Source organism: Phyllopteryx taeniolatus, chromosome 3, assembly GCF_024500385.1.
Source record: "Phyllopteryx taeniolatus isolate TA_2022b chromosome 3, UOR_Ptae_1.2, whole genome shotgun sequence".
NCBI lineage: Eukaryota > Metazoa > Chordata > Actinopteri > Syngnathiformes > Syngnathidae > Phyllopteryx > Phyllopteryx taeniolatus.
In genome coordinates, this window is record NC_084504.1 from 22670224 (window position 1) to 22688629 (window position 18406).

Sequence of the window (18406 nt, forward strand, 5' to 3'; positions counted from 1 at the left end):
TAAGCTTTTGACACTATTCTACTTTATTAAGATGTACCTGTATAAGGCTCTAAAGTAACACATTTCTCATAGTGTCAATTAAACCTGAGTATTATTATTCCGCTTTTGTACGAGGTGTCATTAGATTTTGCAGGTGTACCTAATATGGCCAGTGAATATCATGTTTTTCTTCTGCAGCAGCCAGGTTGATGTCTATTGTCAGGCACACTGAAAAGTTTGATTTCTCGCCTCAACAGGAGTTCTGGACAGTTGGCTAAAGTTTTTCACAGTACAGCTGTTAGCTGAAGAGCAACCCGAGGGAAGAGAAGACAGGATGGGTAGGATGGGAAATGAACGCTGTTGACTGCGGTGCTCAGTTTGCCATGCTGAGATGCGTTAAACTGTACTGAGGCAAAACTGTGCGTAATACCATCAAAGCAAACAAAGCTGGAAAAAGTCAAATACATATAAATAGCCGCAAAACTAACAGCAACAAAAGGATGTGACTTGAAGCCATGCAAACATATCCAGAGTTGCTCACAGAAACGCAACTCAAACAAAGATCACTGCAGCTGAATCTTTATGGAAAAAGAAAATATTCAAGAGCTGAAATATAACGGAGGAAAAAGTGACATATCAAATGAGAATCAAAAAAATGAATCATACGGGAAACATACACCAGCAGGAAGCTTGTTTGGAAAGGTGAGTCCTGGGTGTCATTACCTGAGCATGCTTGACTGGAGCATTACGCCCCCCCCCCCCCTCCCCCCACCAAACACAAGCTATAACATCTTCTTTACTGTTTAATACGTGTGCGACACTTAAACTTACAGCTCCAGTGATGCACCTGCTCAGGTAACAACAACGTGATGCTGGCTAAATGCATGCTGTCTTGAGCTCACTGGCCTTTTTTTGTGCTTGGATCTACCCGCTCGCTGCTTCCAGCTGACACCCCGCAACCTCTGTACTCCAAAATACATATTTGTTTATGTAGGACTATATTCATATATATTTTTTAGAGAGTAAATAATGTGATGATGCTCGGAATGCCAGATATTATTCATGTTGTGTTCCTAAAGGTACATCTTATGAGGGATCATAGTCATTATGAATAATCAAGAGATCCAGGAATATTATCAATGCCTTCATCTGTTTTCCGTTTTGCTTTTGCTCATGAGGGTCTCAAGTGAGCTGGTGCCTATCCCAGCTGACTTTGGGTGAGAGGCGCGGCACAGCCTGGACTGCTCACCAGCCAATCGCAGGGCACATATAGACAAACGATCATTGGCACCTAAGGACAATTTAGGGTTTTCAATTAACTTAACATGCATGTTTTTGGAATGTGGCGGAGTATTCGGAAAAAAACTACGCAAGCACAGGAAGAACACACAGGAGGGCCAGCGCTGAATTCAAACGAGAGACTTCTTGACAATGACCCAGATGTGTTAACCACTACTATATCGTGGTGCTTAGGGATATTATATTCTACTACAAAATGTTATGGATTGTTTTCTTGTTTGCCGATTTAAATTTGATTCCCATCCATCCATTTTCTATCCCGCTTGACCTCATTAGGGTCACATGTTAGCAGTTTACACCCTGGACTGTCGCCAGCCACTAACAGGGATATTTGAAGTTGTAAGGCCAATAGCAAGACACGAATAGACAACAACCATTCACACCTATGTTCAATTGAGTCTTCAATTTACATGCATATGAGAGGAGGGAATTTCTTTTAATGTAATTTAATTTTGTCATTATTTCAACTGTGAAATCATTGTTATTTTTTTCTACCTGTAGCACTTTCCAAGTGATTTTCCTAACATTTGTAATGTCTTCACAACACTTTCTCTGCTAAGGACAAACGCCCGCTTTTCCTCACCCTCTCACTCACTGTCTGCCAACCATCCAACGAGCCGTCACTCGATGTGACGCAGCGTCAGGCGGGTGGTAAAAGGCGGGTGGAAAGGACGCTCGATGTCATGTCAACGAGACACAGCCATCTTGGAAATAGATACATCGGCGGCGTAATGGCCTGGATATTACGTCTCTTGTGGGACACTAAGAGTCTGGGGATGATAAATCTGATCCCACGGGGCCTGTGCGTGACTATTTCTGAGTGCACATCCTAATGAGCACTGAATGTGTGTGTATGTGTGTGTTTTTTTTTTTGTTTTTTTTTTTAGGGTGAAGCAATTTGTCTGCAAGAGAGAAACCGATCTGTACCTCTCGTCAGCTGGAAGCAGCCACGCAGCTGTAAATCTCAATTTCACAAGCCCCCCCACTCCCTCCCCCCCTGCCACAGGTGACAGCGGACCAAGAGCATCTGTTGCGTTCCAAGGCTTACCATCGGCTTCGGGCTGAGTCTGAGAGGGTACGGCCATGTAGGGCTCCTCCCCTGTGTCTGAGCTGACGGGGGGCTCCTTGCGCTCCACCATGCGGCCCCGCCCCAGGGGGCCCTCGGCGGCCTCGGGTAGGGCCGGCGTGGGGAGTGAGAGGGTGTGGTGGTGATGGTGGTGACGGTGGCCTGCCAGACACAACACAGGTTAACAGGGCGCTCGGTTTGCCGAGAGAGGCCTCGGTACACAGACACTACTCACAAAAAGGTAAGGATATTTATTAGGCTTTGGTGAAATTTAAGGATGAACCTACAGTCTTCCCCCGCGAGAAGCCTAGTCCTGCCACAAATAACGAAAATCAAGTAATTGATGCACTGTAAAATGGTTTATATTTGCGCATAGAGTGCCAAAAGATGCAGCAAAGCACGATACTTTTGTCTAAATAAAACTCCTTAACTCATTTCAACATACAACCCCAATTCCAATGAAGTTGGGACGTTGTGGTAAACCTAAATAAAAACAGAATACAATGATTTGCAAATCATGTTCAACCTATATTTAATTGAATACACTACAAAGACAAGATATTTAATGTTCAAACTGATAAACTTTATTGTTTTTAGCAAATAATCATTAACTGAATTTTATGGCTGCAACACGTTCCAAAAAAAACAGGGACAGGTGGCAAAAAAGACTGAGAAAGTTGAGGAATGCTCATCAACCACCTGTTTGGAACATCCCACAGCTGAACAGGCTAATTGGGAACAGGTGGTTGCCATGATTGGGTATAAAATGAGCTTCCTTGAATTGTTCAGTCATTCACAAGCAAAGATGGGGCGAGCTTCACCTTTGTGAACGAGTGTGTGAGAAAATAGTCAAACAGGTTAAGGACAATGTTCCTCAACGTAGAATTGCTAGGAATTTAGGGATTTCATCATCTACGGTCCATATCATCATCAAAAGGTTCAGAGAATCTGGAGAAATCACTGCATGTAAGCGGCAAGGCCGAAAACATTGAATGGCCGTGACCTTCGATCCCTCAGGCGGCACTGCATCAAAAACCGACATCAATGTGTAAAGGATATCACCACAAGGGCTCAGGAACACTTCAGAAAACCAATGTCAGTAAATACAGTTCGGCGCTACATCCGTAAGTGCAACTTAAAACTCTACGATGCAAAGCAAAAGCCATTTATCAACAACACCCAGAAACGCTGCCGGCTTCTTTGGGCCCGAGCTCATCTCAGATGTACTGATGCAAAGTGGAAATGTGTTCTGTGGTCCGACGAGTCCACATTTCAAATTGTTTTTGGAAATTGTGGACGTCGTGTCCTCCGGGCCAAAGAGGAAAAGAACCATCCGGACTGTTATGGACGCAAAGTTCAAAAGCCAACATCTGTGATGGTATGGGGCTGTATTAGTGCTAATGGCATGGGTTATTTACACATCTGTGAAGGCACCATTAATGCTGAACGGTACATGCAAGTTTGGGGAAAACATATGCTGCCATACAAGCAATGTCTTTTTCATGAACGCCCCTGCTTATTTCAGCAAGACAATGCCAAACCACATTCTGCACGTGTTACACCAGCGTGGCGTCGTAGTAAAAGAGCGTGGGTACTAGACTGGCCTGCCTGCAGTCCAGACCTGTCTCCCTTTGAAAATCTGTGGCGCATTATGAAGCGTAAAATACGACAACGGAGACCTCGGACTGTTGAACAGCTGAAGCTGTACATCAAGCAAGAATGGGAAAGAATTCCACCTACAAAGCTTCAACAATCAGTGTCCTTAGTTCCCAAACGTTTATTGAATGTTGTTAAAAGAAAAGGTGACGTAACACAGTGGTAAACATGACCCTGTCCCTGCTTTTTTGGAACGTGTTGCAGCCATAAAATTCTAAGTTAATGATTATTTGCTAAAAACAATAAAGTTTACCAGTTTGAACATTAAATATCTTGTCTTTGTCGTGTATTCAATTAAATATAGGTTGAACACGATTTGCAAATCATTGTATTCTGTTTTTATTTATGTTTAACACAACGTCCCAACTTCACTGGAATTGGGGTTGTAGTTCCTTGGCCCCAAAATGGCGGAAAAGCACCACTTTTATTTAAATGAAACTCCTCAACTCACTTCAACATAGTTCCTTGACCCCAAGATACCACAAGATGGAGGCAAAGCACTACTTTTGTATAAATGAAGCTCCTTAATTCACTTCAACATAGCTTTTTAGCACCAAGATGACACAAGATGGTGCCAAAGTAACACTTTTATGCACAGATATGCTGGGGCTCGCTGTATAACCTTGGAAAAAGTACTGAAACACTGAACAGTTGCCCGTTTCGGAAAGGTCAAATTACCTGTTAAGGTTACAGTTCATTTGAGGTTCATTCTAGGTTAAGTTCACCCGAAGGCTGAATATTCTGAAGCTTTGGTGAGCAGTGTACATACACATGCTCGCACACATAGTTCCCTCCGTCGAAGCACACAAGGACAGCTGCTTGGCTACGAGAGGCAAAAAGTGACTCCCCCCGGGGACTCTGCCAGCAACTCATTAGTAAATGTGTCTCTTCACATTGTCATGTCCTTCTCTTCTCGTCTTTCCTCCTCCTCCTTTTCTGACTGACATGTCAAAGCTCGACTGGACCTAGCAGAGTATAATCACATTTTTCCACCATCGCCAGAGGGCTCACACCTTTCATATGAAGGATGACGACATGCTGACTTTCCTTCTTTGCGGCGCTCCTGTCGAGCAACATTTTACGAAACATGGAGAAGTGCTTCTAAAGCTGTCAATACACACGATCACACTTTTTTTCCCCAACATAAGATTCTGTCAACGTCTAACTTTTGAATTCATTTGGGGATTTTTGGGATTCTTACGTCTGATTAAATAATAAAATTATAAATCATACACAGGTGGAGGTTAGGATCTACGTAGGAATGTGTAAAATTTGGTGCTGTTGATTTTATATATATTGTAATATATTGTATTTGATTTGTTTTGTTAAAGTTAGTGAGGAAAAGCGGTATGGGAAATGGATGTATTTATTTATTTCATTTATTTAACATTTAAATTAAAATGAATAAATTATTAAACTATTGCATAAAAATGTTATCACCTTAAAAACCTTTCAATTTGGATTATGTTAGTGAAGAAAAATAAAAGTGAGGTTAGGTGAGACCAACTTTTTTTGTTTAATATTTTAATGAACCAAATTCAATGACGTGGGACAGTCTCACATAAAAACGTATAAAAGTATTTGGCGTTGATCTTGATCTGTGATTTGTTGTTTGTGAGCAAGGCAGAAGGTAGAAGCCATAAAATGCTGCTGTGCAATCTGGAGAAGGGTCTAATCTTAGTATTCCGAATGTTTTTTTTCTTTTAAATCTTCAATTCTCAGGCAATAATGCCCAAATTCAAAGGATCGAATATATAGGAAGTAGATAACTGAAGGTTCATTCTAATCACGAGCATGAATATGTATCACAAATCTGAGCTTTCTGCTGTTTATTTTCAAAGCAGCCTAATCACATTAGCATGTGACGTGCCCACTTAAGCCGTCCTTCTCAATTTGGCACCGGCTTCACATTTCACTTAATAGAATGAAGCCTTTGTGGGGCTCAGCTCTCTGATTTTTACCATGGAGGTGACAGCAGCGTGTGTAGGCACCAGCAGATGTCTTTCACTATGTGTTTATGCTTGTGTTTAAAGAAGGGGGGTGGGTGATACTGACGATGCTGGTAAACTAGCACACACCCTCTCAACACCATCCAGAGCCTCCACTTCATCTTCTTCTTCTTCCTCCGTGTGGCGTGGCAATCATTAAAATGATTTATTTAACTATTGGCCCAAGGCTGAGAGATTAGTGTGACAGGCCTATTTTATAATTCATTCCCTTACCGCCAGGGGAAGTGCAATTCAGGCAGATGACACACATACAGTGTGAGAGAGAGCGAGCCTCAGCGCTTTCGGAAGAGTGGGGGAGTGCCATAAACTGCCAAAGGATTTACACCCTCTCTCTTTTTCCCCTCGCTACAGATTAAAAGCGAGGCGAGCATGTCTCGTCTGGAGTAAAGAAGGGGAAAGTGGAGAGGAGGCATTTATTTATCTTCAATGACATATTAACCTCTCACACTGCCACTGAGAGAAGGGCTTGTGTGTTTGTGCTGTTAAGTGTGTGTTTATGTGTGGATGTATGTGTTTATGGGCGTAGGTGCATTTTCCATGAACCTGGACCTCAAACAACAGGGAGGATCACAATGGGGTGGTGGGGGTACAGCCATATTAGGGGTGCTAGTGGATGCAGGGCTGGAAGGACTTCAAGATAGGTATTCTTTTGTATGGATCTGACTGTTTTCATGTGGCAGCTGGGAGATGTTTGTGTGAGAGAGACACACGGACCAGTCTCAACGTTATGACCACTTACACAGTTGTATACAATAGGTTGAATCAAATAATAACACTTACACTTAGAAAGGTATTAACAATACAGCAAAATCTCTTTAACGAGTTTAACGAACCCTGAGGGCGTGCAAATCAGAATGTGACATTTTCCGAAAAAAATAAATAAATAAAAATAAATAAATAAATATATACACATATATATATATATATATATGTATATATATATATATAGTGTTTGCGACTTTTTTATGCCACACAATTTGTTCTAAGAATGTTCAAAGGCGATATTTGCCCGTCGTCATCAAAGTTGAGCGTTTTATTGTGTTCACATATTACTCTGTTAACCAGGGTTGACTTATTTTTACATGATATGAATGCATGATAGTTAAGATGTGACTTGGAATATTGCCTATACTGTTAAAAAAAAGGTTTATGATGGCGACAGGTGATGCCGGAACTCATTGTTTGTATTTTTATGGACCGAAACTGCAAAAGTTTCCTCTGGTGGTACTCAAAAGAATCACTGAATTTAATGCAAATAAAAGTACAATACATGTTTCATTGACTCATTATCTAAGTACAGTTTTCTATTTTCCTACATCTAGGCATAGTGGTAATTTTCAAACTGTGCACAATGTTACAGTGACTTAAAATAATAAATAGACTTCAGGAATAGATTTAACTGCCTCGTTTTTGATGAACACTTAGATCTACTACAGGAGTGGCCCGCAGACCGGCGGTTGATGGTGCATCACCCACCATACCCCCACCCATTTTTTTTTAGGGTGGTGGTGGATGACTCTAATGGTCATAATATAGTGGTTGGTGTAGCTATCTACTGGGGTAAACGCACCCCCTTCACAATACTGCGTGGCTGGTAACAGTTTCATTAAGTTGTGAATATAAAGTTTAGTTTTTGTGAATATTATATTGTTTTGTTTGTGTGCTATGTTTGTTGGAAAAGTACACTTTTTTTTTGCCTGTCTGTTTGATTTGTTTACTTTTTCATCTCATCTAGAGCTAATCCAAGCCGCTTTTTCTCCTCTGTTCACGCCTGTCATGATCCTCAAGCGAGACATTTGTTCACCATCAAGGCCTTTAACCACCAACATCAAGATCCTTCCAATTAATGCAGCAAATGTCAGGGCTAATCGATGCAATTGCAGAGGGGATAGAGGGGAATGGGAGGGGGTGTTAACATAGAGAATGACAGGGTCTAATTGAGCTAATAAAATCAGAATCTTGATTAAAGATCTATTTCTAATTCCTATAGGGGGCCACAGGAGTAGGGCTGCATGAGGAGGGCCACTACGAATTGGAAGGGGGTGGGGGATGGAGCAGCCATGATTGAGTGTTTCATTACCTTTATAACTGGAAGGAACGTCTATCCAAAAGAAGGAATGACATAAATTCAGTTAAACACGTGGTCGTTAATAACCCGTCTATACAGGTGGGAGGAGTTTTCATTTCCTTGAGAGGGAAAAATTCATCGAGGAGATGAGGAGGTGTGGCCGGACTGAAACAGTGCTCGAGATAAAATGTTGCCCTCGGTCATTTGATTGCCTTTTTACGGGAAATGCGGGATACTTACCATTCAGTGCCACGAAGGTATCTGAAAGTAGAAGAAAGGATAAAGAAAAAGTATGTTATTGCGTGTAATAAAGAAACTTTCACATTCACTTTACCACGAAAGGATTTCATCATCACCCTCGTTGCTTTATATGTGACTAACGTGAAAAAAAGGTTCATTTTTGTCTGAACTGGCATTGTATTATTAATAGAATAAAATTAACCAGGATATTTACATACACTGAACTCCAAATTATCCATACCCTGCCCACATTTGGAAATTTTTTATTTTGATTGGTTTGATCCAGTTAGAAAGAAGAACAAAGTTAGAACAAAGTTTTAATAAACATTGAAAGTATAGAATATATACCTCTTAAAAAAATGTTATGCCACTTTCTCGTGTCATTTCCAACCATATAAAACAGTTTAACTCAACCCTGTAGGGCAGTAATTGAATTACTTAGAATCCCGAAATTTCTACCACAGACGCAATATTTTTCGTGAGCTTTTCACGTTTGATGAATATTTTTAATTTATTTGCAATATACAGTGGTTCCTTAAGATATGAGTTTACTTTGTACCCTGACCATGCTCTCAACTCAAAACCCTCATATCTCAAATCATCTTTCACTGTTGAAATGACTTGAAATGCCATTAATCAGTTCCTGCCCCCCCCCCCCAAAAGACAAAAATTTAGAATGCAAAGAATTTAAGTGTTGCCACATTTTTTGCTGTAATTCAATGGACATTGTGCTGCTCCTTCTGATGTGTGTGCATTGGCCACCTGGGGGGGGCAGTATAATACAGACAGAGACCCACATGAAGAAGTTTCACAATTGACTCAGTATGCTGCAGTAATAGTAGTTGCTCTTTTTAGAGGACTAAAGTATGCCTGTGAGTGTTGTTATATTGTCTGGCTATGTGTTTTGCTCCACACTTTGTTTTCAAATAGCCGTTGCTTACAGGGTTATGACACTGCGACACCGATGCTATTCATTAGCCCGTGTACAACCTTTTGAATTGTTTGTTAGCATTAAGCTAAACGGGCTTATCTAAAGCAAAATATGTGGTTGTTTTAAATACAGAATGTGGAATTTCGTTTGACAGGAAAATTCAAATGGGAGTGTCAATTAACAGCTGAAAGCCTCTTTTTGGAAGAATTGTTCACTATCTGCGGCACGGTGGACGACTGGTTAGAGCGTCAGTCTCACAGTTCTGAGGAAAGGGGTTCAATCCCTGCCCCCGCCTGTGTGGAGTTTGCATGTTCTCCCCGTGCCTGCGTGGGTTTTCTCCGGGCACTCCGGCTTCCTCCCACATCCCAAAAACATGCATGAATTGGAGACTCTAAATTGCCCATAGGTGTGAATGTGAGTGCGAATGGTTGTTTGTTTGTATGTGCCCTGCGATTGGCTGGCAACCGGTTCAGGGTGTACCCCGCCTCCTGCCCGATGATAGCTGGGATAGGCTCCAGCACGCCCGCGACCCTAGTGAGGAGAAGCGGCTCAGAAAATGGATGGATGGATGGATGTTCACTATCTGCCAAACTGCTGCTTGTTGTGAAGTATGTTGAGTTGCCTTCTCTGTCAACAGTGCTCGTATATCAAATTTTTTATCGCAAGTAAAATAAAAAAAAAATGGTCGAACAACAGCTCGTATCTCGGAAAACTGCTGCGTTGGGTCATTCGTATAGTATATCAAAGCACCAGCGTGTAATTTCTGGCAAATCGGTGAACACACACTCGGGTTACCAAATACGCTCACAGAAGGGTAACTGAATGATCATATAACAATCCCTAAGCTTAACCGCTTTAAAATTACAGCAAACTGTTTTTTTTTTTTTTGCCACCAAGTTTGTGGAGTGTTTTGTGGCGACATGTTTTCTTAGGAGTGTGTGCTGTGGGTAATAAGCTCGCTCAAGTCTAGTGAGGCTTGTGTTATTGGAAGCTATGAACTTAATATAGCGCTTTCTGAAGTCTCCCAAGAACACATTGAATAGCAAGTGTATCACGACTGTCAATTCACGCTAAACTGAAAAGGAAAGGGGTCGAGAATACAATGTATGATTCTTCCCCTCTTGTATCGAGATATTTGAGGCTCGCTAAATGGGTTGAGAGTTCTACGCCTTGTTTTTGTGTCACTAAATGAGTGACTGCACACACAAGCAAAATCCTTTTACCCACTGTGGCGCTGAATGTTTGTGGGACAGTGTACAAGAAGGAAGACAGTCTTTGCGCCACAGGGCACAGAGCTCGACTGACCGAGGGGAGTAAAGATGGAGGGGAGTGGAGTGTAGGACGAGAGAGAATGGGGCAGATGGATGGAAGATGCTGAAAGAGAGGATTGTGATGGCGGAACAGATGGGGGGTGGGAAAAAGGTGACGGCAGCGAAGACGGAAACAGAGGATAGTGGGTGAGTTAGCATACAGTGTGTGTGTATTATGGGATGGCTATGGTCGTGAAAAAGGAAAGATACGAGAGAGGGAAAAAGGGCCTGCTTACTTTGGCAGTCTCCCAGGCCATCTGTGTTACCATGGTCCACGTCCTGCTCAAAGGCGGATCTGCAGGGAACAGAGACATCATGGTCAGCAGCGGGAAGCGGGCCAAGAGCCGGTGCGATCCGAGTCACATCGCTTCGGGAAAACAACAACAAAAGCATCCCTCCGACGCGGCATATTTCTTAGCAATCCTTCGGCGAAGCCTGCAGGAGGCCTTTAACTGGAACGCCATCAAAGAACACCAAGCAGGCACCCTGAGGTCTCAAGCCAAAGGGTTATGACGAAAGAAGCATGTAGGCTAAAAAAAATCCATAACTGGCACAGAACCCATCGCACGTTCTGGTGGTACCAAATGATATATTTTTTCTTTGCACGTTATGTGAGACATTTCCCATGTTTCATGTCTTGTAATGTAATACTTCATTACTGTACATCAGTGGAATTTTAACATCCTGTATTCTGTACTTTGTTAGTTATATTTCTAGCAACTTTCACTTTAACTCCACTAAATAAAATGTATACTCTTACCAGGATACGTTTCCCCTGACCATCTTTGTTACTTCAAATTTAAATCCCAATCATTTTTTTGTTGACAAAATGACTGAACCGTGGAGCACAAAGTTGAAGAATAGTCCCGCCTGTCCAAAGTGAGGCACACAATTTCCCCCCGCAGAATACAGACAAGATAAAGCACCTACTGGTGACTCTGCTGCTCATACATCATTCCCAACAGCAGATGACCACCAATACGAGTGCAGTAGTGAACTCCGTGGTGGTGATAACGAGAAATGCATTTCGTACATTGGATGAAGTGCCTCTTATGCCTACTTAAAGTGGCAGCAAAATTGGCACTCAAAAACTCCCCGTCCAACCTGAAGAAGCACATCAACATAGGTTAAACTAGTTCATATTAATCCAGTGAAGTCAAATGTTAACATTCTTTTTGTCATGAGCATTGTGAGCATGGTTAACATGTTGGCCAGGCTAACGTGTGCAAGCTAATTCTGCTCATAAGCCATCACGCAGATTTTAATTTTTAAGTGCAAATAAATATTCCTTGTAAATTTGACACATGACACAGAGAAGACTGTTGCCAACAACCCTGCCAAATTTGAAGGTTTGAAAAAAATCGGCAAGGATATAAAATGAGGCTTCAAATTTATGAAAAATCAAGCCATTGTCTCCACTCTCAAACGCCGTGGCCGTGTCCACTGAATGCTGAAACCACGCTGATAAAAGGATGCTACTTTGTCTTGTATCTTTCTTATGCCTACTCATCCCTACATGTTTCAGCTTTGGCTTAAAAGTATTCGACGGGTGGGATATATCCCACCAGGTCGTCGCAGGGCTTTCCACGCTGCGACAAGAGGCGCTAGCCACAAGCTATCTCGCGAACCAACCGTCTTTCAGGGCTGGCAGATGAGTAGCTGGCTTGTCCGCAGTGTCACCTCCTCACTTGGGAATTTAAATAATAACACTGAGCTGGGAAGATGCATTTTTGGGGTTTAGGCAGAACTGGCTAGCTAATTGCACGCTGGAGTGGTAGAAAAATAATAACCAACTAACTCGCAATTTTGCTGGCTAACCAATGATGCAAACAAAGGTGCTCAAGTTCTCCTTTTGTCGGGGGTGGGTAGACTTCTGCCAGACGCCCAACTGCGTCACTGGGCAACAACTGGACTTTCAGCTAGTTTATTCTCTCTTCTGCATCCAAAATCTGTTCAGATATGAGTCCCAATCACATGGGCCGAGGCCAGTGCGCTGAGTTGTAGCCAAGCCCAAAGAGCCATCACATGACACAGAAGGGGTGAAATAAAGGGTGAGGGGGAGAAGTTTTTGGAGATGCTATTTTCTGCTACAATCTGCACAGAGACCTGTTTTCAGCCTGAAAGACCACCAAGCAAGCAGGAGATCTGTGAAACAGAGCGGACCAACTGTCAAGCAGGATCACAGTCACGCATGACAGCTTCTCACAAACCTCATCCCGCCTCTCATCTTCCTCACCCGCCTCTGCTTACAATTACTGCATGAAGGTCCGCCTGCTGCCCCCCGATCCAACAACCAACCCAGTCCCGTTACAGAAAATGTGAAAACCTTACAAGGAAAAGTACCAAGAGGTTCACGGAGGATAACAAACAGATTTTCACCATAACTGTCATTTCGTGGAAATAACCATTCACCCTCTCAAACCACAACAATAATTCAGTCACCAGCAGCATTTCTGAGCTTGAGAGTTTTGCCAGCTTTTTTTTCAGCACCAGATTTCCTCACAGTTACTGTAAACCCTGACCCCCTCTATGCATACATGCCAAATTTTGTTTTTTAAGGGTTTTTATTGGATCGGAGTGCTTGTCTTATATAGAAGAAAAGAAAAACACATTTGGGAGGCCAAAATTTATGGGACACATTCATTATAGCAGTGCCCCAAAAAGAAAGAAAAATACATTTTCAATCCAGAAAAAAAAAGAAATTGCATTTTGTTGTTTTTGGGATGAAACAAAAATCCCACAATTGAGAGATACTGTAGATGCATACATGCTTAATAATAATATGCATCAAGTTTATCTTTTCAAAATTGTCACAGATGCTGAAAGGATGTTGCTTGATGATTTGGGACCCAAAACCTAATAACAAATATGTCACATATTCCACCATGTTCACTGGGATTTTATTTGGACAGGACCACTCCAGTGACATTTTGTGAAGAAAAAAAAACAGACTTGCACAGCTAGTTGTTGTTGGACAGAATTTCTGGGGCCATAACAATCACTTTGCTGTTTCTAGGGCAAACTGGGGCAGAGAGGTTTGTTGCCCCACATGACCAAAAAAGGGAGGAGCAAGTGAGAACACAGTCAACTCAGATTTACACTAAATTACACCAAAATAGGGTTATGAAGATTAGGGATTCATTTATAGAAATGAATTTTACAACATATCACTACTCTTTCAGAAAGTTGGAAAAAAAAAAAAAAATCTGGCAAAGCATCATCTGCCCCAGCACTACCTCAATTGTCCCAAAACCAAAACACTGGAAGCCTGGAATCCCACTGGAATTCCAATTCAGATTAACATTAGGGACAACATGGTTAAAATAGGTTTCACAGCTTTTCCCTGTGAATTAACATTGAGCAATCACACTACGACCTCAGCGTCTATCAGTGACGCAATAGAAATTTACTATCCATTTGTCCCATAGCGGCTACATCATAGTAACAGCAGAAGAGCCTGCTGGAGTTTAACATATGAGGGTTAAGATCATGCATATATGCAATTTGGAGTAGCCCATTCATTTCGATTCGTGGCTCAACACATTTAATCACAATTTTCACTTGGCAGTCAATTTACAGGCAAAACTCAATGCAGAGATTTGTACAGGACTGGCAGATCTGAGATCACAAGAATGGACCACAGGGAGCGGGGGGCTTGGGGCCATATTGTAGTGGCGTAGGAAAGCCCAAGCTGTTCGTATTAGAGACATAACTCGACGTGGCAATGTGGTCTCACTGGCACAAAGGCCAGATGGTGTTAGAAAGGTGAGGATGCATGCGAGAGCCAGAAAATTTCAGGATAAACCGTAAATAAATGCATGCAACTAGTCTCCAAAAGAAATTAGGCTTTTGGACTTCTTCTTTGTGTAATTCTATAAACACAAGAAAAGCATGATCGTAGAAGACCTCATTTCATCCCACGAGGCATCCTCCCATTGTTGATGAAATACACTAAGTGGCTAAAAGAAACCATCAGGCTGCAATAATAACACCTATCTTCCTATCCTACACTAGAGAGAGGAACAACAGCGCAGACAACTTGTTGACAGAAAGCTGGTCAGTAACGAAAGCTCTCAAGGGTCAGCAATGGTTGGGGAGCAAGAGACAGAATGTGATGACACCTGTATACAGCAAAGACTCCATGTTGGTGTTGGTGGCGTCTGTTGTGTGCATCAAACAAACATGATATATTGACACCTGAGGCTCAAGTCTGACTGAAATCTTTCAGCAGGGAGCCATGGCGTTTGTGCCTTTACAAAAAGTAGGGACACTGTAACTGTGTTTCACATGTTCAGAAGTTTTTTTTTTTTTTTTTTTGTCCCCATAATGTTTTGAAGAAGACACCAAAAAATACTGGAGGCAGAGCTGTGGCATTCTAGTGTGAAGCAAAGGGCCCGCTGTCCAAGCATTTGTATTTGATGAGGTAGGAATGACACAGTATTGCAACAGGTTTTCTTTGACATTTCATTACCAGCCTTGTTTCCCTGTTTCCAGCCTTGAAAATAAACAGCAACTTTGTCTTTTCACAGCTGACTGGAAACAACAGAAATATTGCAAAGGAGGTAGGCCATACTGTCTTGTGCTATTACTGGCCCACTGTCGGCTCCTTCAATCAGAACTCTCCGCTGGCTCAGCTTTGCAAAATAATAACAGGATGGGTGTGACTTTTTGTGTGTGTTCATGTGCGCCTTTAGTAGCACTGGCACACCAGGCTAATCATTTTGCAGCACAGGGATCACATTTATTCAATGTCAAATAGCCACTGGAGCGCCGGTCCTTTTGTTATGACTTCATGTGTAAAATGTTTTTCCCACCACAAAAGTCAAATATGCTGTTTTCTCTGAGAATATAATCGGGCTCTGTGTCCCAGCTACCACCACAAAATTACAGTGAGGGTGACCATCAAGTGTTGCTCAGGCTGAGCAGCCAACCCCTAACCGTGCGGCGTACGACGCTTTCCTTCCATTCGGCCCTCCAATAGCCTTTGCAGCTGAGGGAAATTGCACTTGCACACCATAAAATTAGAAAGCTCACAGACATGTCAAATCCAGAGATGAAGGCTACCAAGCATGACAAAGAAGGTGGAACATCGGATTGAAAAACTTGTAAAACGCTTGTATGGCCTTTCAATACAGCCAGGATTGCATTCAAATTCACTGGACCAAAATACTTGTTAAACCTGAATTGGAAGTAAAGGAAGTTGACGGCCCAAGTATTCATTCCAACTATAACTTTCTATCTCATATTAATTTTAAATGATTTCCATCCATCTATTACATGCACCACTTGTGAGGAGCTGGAGCAAATCCCAGCTGGCACTGGGCGAGAGATGGAGTTAACCCCGGGCAGATCAATTTTCCAAAATCTTCAACCTACTTTCTTTGCAAGTCTATGAATAATTTATTAATACAAAACATTTACGATACTACCATCAATTCTAATAAGGTCAGATTTGTTTCAAGAACAAGGATTTGCCCGTGAGAGTTAAAGTGGACTGCTAATTTAATGGGCTCTGAGGATTCTTCAAAAGTAGCCGCTTGTTTTCCAAACTGCGCCAAAAGCTGAATCAAATTCAAGTCACCCAAAGATGGAGTGTTGTTCATGCAACCTCCACAGAGGACTGGCTAGAGCTGAGATTTGAACCTTCAGATGCCCCACTTCCAAAATTTAAAAATTTTTCTGTCACCAAAAAGAAATAAAAGGAGTAGAGAAAGGTCCAAAGTAAATCAGTTACATTGCATTTTTCTACCTTCAAGGCACTAAGTGCTTTTACAATGTCACCTCACCTCACATAATCATTAACGGCAATTTAGAGTCTTCAGTGAACCTAACATATATACAGTATTATTAGTACTGTGGAAGTGGGAGCACCCCATAAGATACCACACAAGGACAGAGAGAAATACTATCCTCCTTTTGGGAGGTTAGTTTTCCATGACAAAAGAGTGGTAGGAGAAAAATGGAGCATTGCAGCAAAGAGATGATTGTGGGGTAAAATACAGTTGCATCCAGGGTCAAGTATGTTTCGAAAATAATGACGAATTTGCTTGACCAGTAGTGGTTTATGTCACCCAAACTGGCTTAACACTCTTGTAACTACAATAATACTTGATAGTCCCTGGTTTTGCCAATGAAAAAAAGTGATGCTAGTGAGAAGAGCCATGCGGAGCAGAGCAGTAGTGCAGTGAAAATGGGGCTATACATATGGTCCTTCTCATCCACCATAGCTTATTAAACACTGTGACTTCAGTGACTTACTTGGTGTCAATCACTTGTCTGCACGCTCCTTCCGACACCCAACCACAGTACGGGTCCCTGGAGGCGATACAGGACCTGGGTGACAGACAAAAGACATTCACCCCGACATCACTAGAAAGACTAGAATAGCCTGTTTTTTGGGCCTTGAAATGAAGAGGAATCACTGTGCTGCCGTGGCTATTAAACGTACTTCTTGCATCTTCCGTGCCTTTCGCAGCGAGACAGAGGCACTTTAACCACACAGGAGGTGAATGCCACCCACAGGGCGTGACCCTTGGGGTCGATCTGCATGCTGACGATGCGCTTGTCCTCCACGCCGTCTATATTGCACCTAGAGGAAGGACGAGACAACGTAGATGACGGGGTGAGGATGAAGAGAATTTATTGGGTTTAAAATCCTTGTAAAGTGAAAAGAAACAGCTTCTAAATATGACACGCCTCAGACTTTTTGTTAGCATCACTGCCAAATTGGAGTGATTGAAATAAATCGCCAAGTATATAAAATGAGGCTTCAAAATCATGAAACATAAAGCCATTGCCTACGCTCTCAAATGCTGCTTAAATGTCAACTGTCAATCAAATACCTCTACTATGACCCAGAAAAATGGATGATACATCGTCTAGCATCTTTCGTATGCCTACACATGACTAAATGTTTGAACCGTGAATATATATCAGCTTAAAGCCGCCGTTGGATGTAATATAACTCACCGGATCATCGTGGGGCTTTTCCACCTCGCGACAACGAGGCGCTCTAATGCAGCCATACTAGCACGAAGCTCCTGTCCACGTTCGCTCTACTGCCCTCTCTCTGTGACATGCGTCCACGCATGGCCAACAACGAGGCGCTCTAAAGCGACCACACCAGCCCGAAGCCCCGGCCACATGATGGCTGTCAAGTCTAACTTTTTAAAAGAAATTCTCCACCTTTCTCTGCATGATGTGTGCGCACTCATGGCTGACAAACAGGGCCTCTAAAGTGGCCACCATAGGAGACTATTCGAATAAAAGATGCATTTTGGGGTGTGGGGATAGCTAGGTTGTTAGCTAACTGCCTCCAAAAAAACCTGAAATGCTGAAAAACATTTAACGCCCTAGTTGAGTACTACATAGTTCTCGGCAATTACCTTTAAAGATGAATACTGTATTCTCTTAATTCACTTTACAGGGTCTTTAAAGACAAAGACTAGAGAAATGTTTGCTGTTAGGTTACAAAACCAGATTTGACGGCTCATTTATGGAGATAAAAAAGTGGGTGCGATTAACACGAAGTAGAGGTCGACGAGATAATGCTGGAATAAAGACCATGAGGTCAGGGGGAGAGTGGGCAACAGAAGGAGATAAACAACAAAGTGATACAGATACAACAGATGGCCATGGTGAGCAGTCAGCAATACCACTGCACTTTAGTGTAAAACCCACGAACACAATCCACTTCCCCAACCATCCACTTCCGTGTCCCCGGCCAGTCTTTGTCCACCCGACCCCAAAGGAGTACACTGTAATCCCTTTGGGCGTGCCCAGCATCTTTCTTTCTATCCTTCCTTTCCATCCTTTCCTCTCCCCATCCTCGGATTAATCCTCCCCTTT

At 42.3% G+C, this 18406-nt stretch overlaps 1 protein-coding gene across 6 annotated transcripts in view; it reads right to left on the reverse strand.

Moving 5' to 3' along the window:
* sema6a (sema domain, transmembrane domain (TM), and cytoplasmic domain, (semaphorin) 6A) overlaps positions 1–18406 on the reverse strand; it is a 143053-nt gene that overhangs the window by 16229 nt on the left and 108418 nt on the right. For 4 of the 6 annotated variants that reach the window (XM_061767679.1, XM_061767678.1, XM_061767680.1 and 1 more), the window contains exons 14-19: positions 17007–17147; positions 16817–16891; positions 10795–10853; positions 8318–8338; positions 8090–8110; positions 2327–2506 (exon numbers count right to left, since the gene is read on the reverse strand). In XM_061767679.1, coding sequence (XP_061623663.1) covers positions 2327–2506; positions 8090–8110; positions 8318–8338; positions 10795–10853; positions 16817–16891; positions 17007–17147 — 497 coding nt within the window. The remainder of the gene's footprint in view (positions 1–2326; positions 2507–8089; positions 8111–8317; positions 8339–10794; positions 10854–16816; positions 16892–17006; positions 17148–18406) is intronic. The other 2 variants (XM_061767682.1, XM_061767683.1) reach the window with 2 other exon arrangements.